At 52.4% G+C, this 7534-nt stretch overlaps 1 protein-coding gene across 1 annotated transcript in view; it reads left to right on the top strand.

Annotated features, from left to right (window-relative positions):
- The window catches only part of Fam129b (family with sequence similarity 129, member B), a 30019-nt gene that overhangs the window by 12383 nt on the left and 10102 nt on the right, over nucleotides 1-7534 (top strand). Inside the window, exons 3-5 of the mRNA XM_013513097.1 lie at nucleotides 3270-3398; nucleotides 4837-4942; nucleotides 6512-6679. Coding sequence (XP_013368551.1) covers nucleotides 3270-3398; nucleotides 4837-4942; nucleotides 6512-6679 — 403 coding nt within the window. The remainder of the gene's footprint in view (nucleotides 1-3269; nucleotides 3399-4836; nucleotides 4943-6511; nucleotides 6680-7534) is intronic.

Here is a 7534-nt window from a genome sequence, read left to right on the forward strand (position 1 = left end):
CATGAAATATCAAATAAGCACTAACACAGTTGTAATGGGGGGTCTCAATATCCCATTGTCACAAATAGATCAACTAGATTCATTCATCATAGGGAATTTGTACCTGTATGTGATACTACAACTCTTTATTTTTTTATTTTATTTTATTTTCTGGTACTGGGAATCGAACTCACGACCTCACACTTGCCAGGCAGGTGCTGTGCCACTGAGCTAAATCCCCAGCCCCCCGAAAACTACCCATTTAATGTTTTGTTTGTTTGTTTGTTTGTTTTTTCCGGTACCAAGAATCAAACTTGCAACCTTGAGCTTGCCAGGCAGGCGCTGTGCCGCTGAGCTAAATCCCCAGCCCCTGTACCTGTATGTGATGTATCTTCCAAGGGAGGGGGTCAGGTCAACCACATCTGCCAGGGGGATGTGGTTGATCACAAATAGATCACAAATAGATCAATAGATCAAAAAAAAAATCAGTAAAGACGTAGCAGAACTGAACCAAACCTTTGAACAAATGGACTTAGTAGATGTCTGCAGAGTGCTCCATCCCCAACACCGGAATGCACATTCGTCTCAGCTGCACACGGGACGTTCTCCGAAACAGTCCACATACTAGCTCAGAACATGCGTAAGTAAATGCAAAGCAACCGAACTACCATGCATATTATCAGACCATAGTGCAGTACAGTTAGAAATCAATGGAAATCAAATCAAAAGAAACCACAAAAATTTTATAAGCACATGGAAATTAAATAGCACCCACCTGAACAACCAATGGGTCACAGACAAAATGAAAGAGGAAATTAGACAATTTCTACAATTAGGCAGTGATGCCAAAATACAACAGACGTGGAACCTGCGGGACACAGTGAAAGCAATCCTACGAGAGAAATTTATAGTGGTGAATACCCGTGTGAGGAAAACAGAGTGAGTGCAAATAAACAATCTAATTTCTTTTTTCTTTTTATTTTTTTTTTTGTACTGGGAATCGAACTTACAACCTTGCGCTTGCCAGGCAGGCGCTGTGCCGCTAAGCTATATCCCCAGCCACACCCTAATGTTGAACCTCAAATTTCTAGAAGAACAAGTCATGCCCAACGCACCTAGGAGGGAGGAAATGATAAAGATCAGAGCAGAAATTAATGTAACTGAGACTAAGAAAACGATACAAAGAATCAACGAATTGAAGAGTTGGTTCTTTGAAAGATTAAATAAAATTGTTCTGTTTTCTTGAGACAGGGTTGCTTTGTAGTCCAGGCTGACCTTGAACTCATGGCAGCCTGCCTCGGCCTCCCGAGTGCTGGGATTACAGGCGTGTACCACCACATCTGGCTGGTTGTTCTTTCTTTCTTAAAAAAAAAAAAAAAAAACAGGTATCGGAGGGCTGGGTGTTGGTGCTATAAATATAGAACATAGAGCCAAGGCTTTGTAACTTGGGCAAAGCCCACTGTGGGGGGCATCCTTTGTGATCCTGTAAATATTTTCATCCCGGTAGGAAGCTTGGGCCTATTGTTTGAGCTCATTATTCCAGGAGTGTTTCCGGTTTCCCTGAGAAGCAACAGCGGGGAGCTGGGGAGAGGGAGTCTGAAGGCCACAGAGGTGCCAGAGAGGCAGGCAGGGTTGGGACTTGGGACGCCCGCTGCCTGCCCACAGACCCAGGAGGGAGCAAGGAAGCCAGGAAGGTGTGGGCACAATTAAAATAATAATTTTTCCCTTTATTGAGCACCACAAAAGTTTCCTTTGCCAGGCGTGGCGGCACATACCTGTAATCCCAGCACGCAAGAGGCTGAGGCAGGAGGACTGCCTCAAGTTCAAGGCCAGTCTGGACAACATAGTAAGTTCAAGGTCAGCCTGAATTACATGTCGAGACCCTGTCTCAACACTGCCTCTCCCCGTTCCAGTTTCTTCCTGTGTGGTGAGGTGAGGTACATGTTTGTAATCCCAGTGTCTTGGTCATTTTTCTCATTGCTGTGACAAAATACCCAACACCCGAAGTTAAAGGAGGAAAGGTTTATTTGGCTCTTGGTGTATAGAGGTGTCAGTCCGTAGTTGGCTGGGTGGCATCGCAGAGGAGAAACAGTTCATGGCAGGCAGAAGGGAGAAGGCGGAAAGATACACGCAACAAGTGACCACACCTAGCAGCAGCAGCAGCAAGGGCTAAGGGTCAGATTCCTTCTGTCCCTTTGTATTGTATCCAGGCTACACAGTCTTTGGGCAAGTAGCACTCACTGAGAATGGAGCACCCTTACTCCTACCCAGAGCTATGCCAAACCAATCAGTGGGCTGATTTAGTAATCACACACCCTTAACCCTAACAGCACACACTCTGTATCCTTGCACCTCTGAAAAGCCCCGCCTATGACTGCAGAGGCTTTGGGGGACATTAGACAAAAGCCTTCACATCCAGTATTCTGGGATCCTGAGGCGAGAGGATGGCAAGTTTAAGGCCAGCCTGGGAAATTTGGCAATTTAGCAAAACTCTATCTCAAATTTAAGACGTAAAGGGCCGGGATGTAGCTCAGGGCAAAGGCCCTGGGTTTAATCCCTGTACCTGAAAAATAAAAGTTTTATTTTGCGAATGGCATTGAATTTATCATAGAACAGCTTGGCAAGGGGCAGAACAATAGCCTGCCCATAGTAGTGTGTGTGTCCTTGGCCCATCCCGGCTTCTGTAGCTCTCCTTAAAGTCAGCCCCAAATCAGTCCAGAACTGGGCAACATTTGCATGGACCCGAGCTCATCCCGACACTGGTCACAGCAGTTTTCGGGTACGGTGCTGCCTGCCAAGTGCCAGCTGCTCCCACCCCCATTTTACAGATGAAGAAACCGAGGCTCCAAGAAGTGCTGAGGCAGCCTGCAAGGTCACCCCGTGAGCCAGACTGAGGCAGGGCTTTGGGGCGGTTAAGCTCCTCAGGTCACTTGCTGCCAGGACGCAGGTCGACCTCAGACACCCCGGCGGAGGCTCCCTCCTCCGCCACCCAGATTTAGCGGGGCTGTGAGTTCAGCAGTGAGGGCTGGAGAAGCCCTGGTGAAGCACCTCATTCAAGTTCTCATTAGTCTGACGTGAAACCGAGGCCCAGAGCTGGCCTGTGGGCGTGTCCCGTCTGGCGACGGTGACTGCCTTGCTTCGGGGTAGCAGAGGTGGGTGGCTGTGCCTGCCCTGGTCCAGGACAGCATGGGAGGCCCTTGGCCCGGCTGGATTGGAGGCTGGGGCCAGGCCTGGGTGAGACCCGGAAGGAGCCGCTGTGGCCTGAGGGACCCCGCTGCTTCTGCCCTCAGGTGCCTCTGGACGAACGCATCATCTTCTCGGGGAACCTCTTCCAGTACCAGGAGGACAGTAAGAAGTGGAGGAACCGCTTCAGCCTGGTGCCACACAACTACGGGCTGGTGCTGTACGAGAACAAAGTGGTGAGGACCCCACCCGGCCCTGGGCGCCCCAACCTGCTGAGCTCTGGCTCCCCCTGGCCCGGTTACCTCTGCTCCCACACCCTCCTGCACCCTGGGCAGCCGCCCTGCTCTGGCCTCGTTCTGCAGGCAGGAGGAGCTGTCTGCTGGCCAGTCCCTGCCCCAGGCTTGCTCTCCCTACCCGCTGTGGGTGGGCCGTGCCTTGTCTTCCCTTGGGGCTCTTTCGAAAGCCCACAGACCCGATTTCATCTCCCGGACATTTCTCCTGAGCAGCCCAAGGCATAGGCCTGTTTTCCTTGTTCTGGACAGGTGACTTCACAAGGAGTCAGGTCAAACTCAGGCCCCCGGGGTAGCAGTTTTCATATGATAGCATGCCTCCGAGTTCGCTGGAGGGCTTGGGAAAAAAGAGTTCGCTGGGCCGACCCCAGAGTTTGACTCAGGTCTGAGGTAGGGTCAAGAATTTATATTTCTAACCAGGTGTGGTAGTATATGCCTTTAATGCCAGCACTCAGGAGGCTGAGGCAGAAGGATTGCTGCAAATTCCAGTCCAGCCTGGGCTGCCTAGTGAGTTCAAGGCCAGCTTGAACTACATAGCAAGACCCTGAGTCAATCCTCTCCACCACCAAAAAATGAATTTGGATTTCTAGTGGGCATGGTGGCACACGCCTCTAATTTCTGCGCTCCAGGGGGCTGAGGCAGCCGGATTGCAAATTCAAGCCCAGCCTGAGCAATTTAGCAAGGCCTTGTCTCAAAATAAAGACTGGAGATGTAGCTCAGTGTGAAGGTCCTGGGTTAAGTTCTAGAGCTATGGGGGAGGGAGAGACCACACTACCCTGCCCTTCGCTGTCCAATACTGACACCTAGTGGTCAGCGGCAGCATGGCACCCCTGCTGTAGGAGTCATTACATCAGAAATACTTTTCCCTGTGCTCCTGTAGGAGCGGTATTTCCTGACCTAATTCTCTAACAGAGGAGACTGTGGGCTGCTTAGAACCTCGGGATGTGGGGGAGAAGTTCCAAGTAATAGTCAAGGACCCTAGTTCTGAGGGCAGGTAGCAGCCTTCCCAGTTGTGGGAACGTGTGGCTGACCCACCCTTGGATCACAGTGTGCAATGAAGCCTGTTTTGCCCCCGTACGGTGCCCAGGATGCACTCAGCTAGTGCGGCTGTGGGACGGGAGGCAGTGTGGCGGCAGTGACAGTGACGAACGCCTTAGCAGAGCTCACAGAGCTCCGTCCTGGGCCAGGCATTATGCTGGGGACCACGTTGAGGTCGCTATACCGGTGTTCCTCTGCTCGCTGTGACACTCTTCCTGTCCTCTCCCTCCTTTTCCTCTTCCTTCCCCTCCTGCGCCCCGCCTCGGGCCCTGGAGCCAGAGTCGGAGCTGGGATTCGGGCTCGGCACATCTGTGACTTCCAGGACCTTCTCTCCTGCCCTCCTCAGGCCTACGAGCGGCAGGTCCCGCCCCGCACCGTCATCAACAGTGCAGGCTACAAAGTCCTCACCTCCCTGGACCAGTACCTGGAGCTGGTTGGCAACTCCTTACCAGGTAAAGGGCCACCTGGCCCCAGCCCGGCAACCCGCACAGGCCTCAGGAGGTGGCCAGGGGTGGGGGCGGGCCCTGAGCTCATTGCTAAAGGTCCCACACTAGCACAGCCTGAGCCCCCAAAGGGGAGAGGTGTCTTGGACCTGAGAGGCGTGCTTTGCCCAAGGCCACACTGGGTTGGGCCTGGACCCGTGTGAGCCCTCATCTGGGTCTGGCTGGTGCCTGAGCCTTATGCTCCAGTGCTGTGGAGTGGGAGTCTCGCTAACTCCCTTTCTTACTTTCCTGAGGGGGTTTTTTGTTTTGTTTTTTGGTGTTTTTTTTTTTTTTTGAGACAGGGTCTTGCTCTGTAGTTCAGGCAGGGCTTGAACTCACTATGTAGCCCAAGCTGGCCTGAAACATTCAGCAAGCCTCCTGCCTCAGCCTCCCAAGTGCTAGGATTATAGGTGTGCACCACCACACCCTGCTCTCCCTGAGTTCTTTTTTTTTTTTTTCTGGTACCGGGAATTGAACTCACCACCTTACGCTTGCCAGGCAAGCGCTGTGCCGCTGAGCTAAATCCCCAGCCCCATCCCTGAGTTCTTGAGAGCTGCTCCAGAGAAGAAATTCAGTCAGTGACCTTGCCGAGATGACTGGCAAACTGCATGTCCATGCCAGGTGTGCTAGGGTTTAGTACTGCAGGTGCCCTGTTTTTCCACACCCTACCAAGGCAGCCCAGGGGTCAAATCAGCCTGGGGGGGGACAGTCCTGACTGTCCCCACCCCCGTCCTGACTCCGGCTCTGTCTCTGCGGCGCTGTGCAGGCCGATCATCTCCCCCCTCCAATCCTCATCTTCCTACACATCTGCAAAATACAGGCTGAGGAGAGAAATCTTGGGGTGTGGAGGACCCAAGAAGTTCTGGGTGCCCCAGACCCAGCCCAGGCTGCCCCAGGCCAGGGCACAGAGAGCTGTTACTGTCCCATCGTTAACCGTGGGGACAGGGCGCAGCTCAGGACCAGGTATCTTGCTGGATCTCGAATATCCATGAGGATCAAGTAGAAATAAATTCCTTTTTATTTGTTTTGTTTCCCTGCCCCGCATGCCTCCCTCCCTCCTTAGACATTTAAACCACGCGCTGGCCTCTGCAGCAGATCTTTGAAGGGAAACCCAAGCAGGGAGTGTTTGGCCTTTGAACCTGAGGGCTCTCACTGGTCATTTGTGCCCGACACAGGAGGTTAGATTACCCACGAGGGAGGCGTGACCTCCTGCAGCTCAAGGGAAGGGGTCAGCACAGATGCTGCCAGATTCTGAGATTCTTTTAGCTGGGCTGTGGAGGACAGAAAGGCTGCTGCATGCTGAATTTGGTGGTGCAAACTTTATAATCTCAGCACTTGGTAGGCTGAGGCAGGAGGATCATGGTTCAGGGCCGGCCTGGGCTATAAGTGAGACCTTGTCTCAAAAAAGAGAGGGGGAAAAAAAAAAAAGGCTTCCGTGTCCCCAGTGACCCTGGCCACCCCTTGACAGGTCAGCTTTCCCTGCTGTCCTCTGACCAGGGACACCGCAGCTGATAACTACTCAAGGCACTGTCTCCACAGGGACCACGTCGAAATCGGGTAGCACCCCCATCTTCAAGTGCCCCACACAGTTCCCCCTGATCCTCTGGCATCCTTATGCACGACACTACTACTTCTGCATGATGACGGAAGCCGAGCAGGACAAGTGGCAGGCGGTGGTGCAGGACTGTGTCCGGCACTGCAACAATGGTGAGCTGCCTGGAGAGGGGTGGACTTAGCGCTGTGTTATATAGCGACACCTAGTGGCTGAGTGCTGTGTGGCCACCCTGCTCTATGAGCTATTCTACTCTACCTTCTGTGGCTGTAAGAAAATGGGGTTGATATTCAACCTTAATCTTTTTCCCTGAGGAAGACACCGTGTTGCCCAGGAGAAATGAGGAAATGGTTCATAGAGGGATACAGTTGCTGAATCCTTGGGCCCTGGCACACAAAATCACAATCTTGATTCTGCTGTTTTCTCGAAACGTGACTTTAAATTGACTTCCCTCTTAGGGCCTCTGTAAATTGGGGATAATTGTCTTTGTATGCCTTCAGGGTTTGTGGGGACTCACAGGGAGAGTCCACTCCCTGCTGGGTAAAGACTTTTCTTCTTATATCGTTTCTTGACCACCAGTGTGCCCAGTAGCCTGGGAACCTATGTAAAGTCCTGTGATACACCTCCTAGCGCCATCATTTAGCCAGCAAACACTTAGGTCTCACGTGAGGGTGCAGCTGGGCGAGGGTCTGGAGGGGTCAGTGAAGCAGATGAGCCACTGGGGTCATGAGTCACAGCCGTGTTGGGTGCTAAGTGGGGGCCTCCCTGGGAGCCCTGTGCGTGTGCTTGGGGAGATGCTGCCCTAGGGCTGGGAGAGGTCCCTCAGGATGGTTGGGACAGGATCCCTGAGCCCTGCAGGGCGAACAGTTAAGGTAATCAAAAGATGGTGAAGTTTAAATTTTTTTTTTTTTTTTTTCTCTCCGGTACCGGGAACCGAACTCACGACCTTGCGCTTGCCAGGCAGGCGCTTTTGCCGCTGAGCTAAATCCCCAGCCCCTCCTATGATAACT

This window comes from Chinchilla lanigera, unplaced genomic scaffold, assembly GCF_000276665.1.
Source record: "Chinchilla lanigera isolate Chin_1 unplaced genomic scaffold, ChiLan1.0 scaffold00018, whole genome shotgun sequence".
Lineage (NCBI taxonomy): Eukaryota > Metazoa > Chordata > Mammalia > Rodentia > Chinchillidae > Chinchilla > Chinchilla lanigera.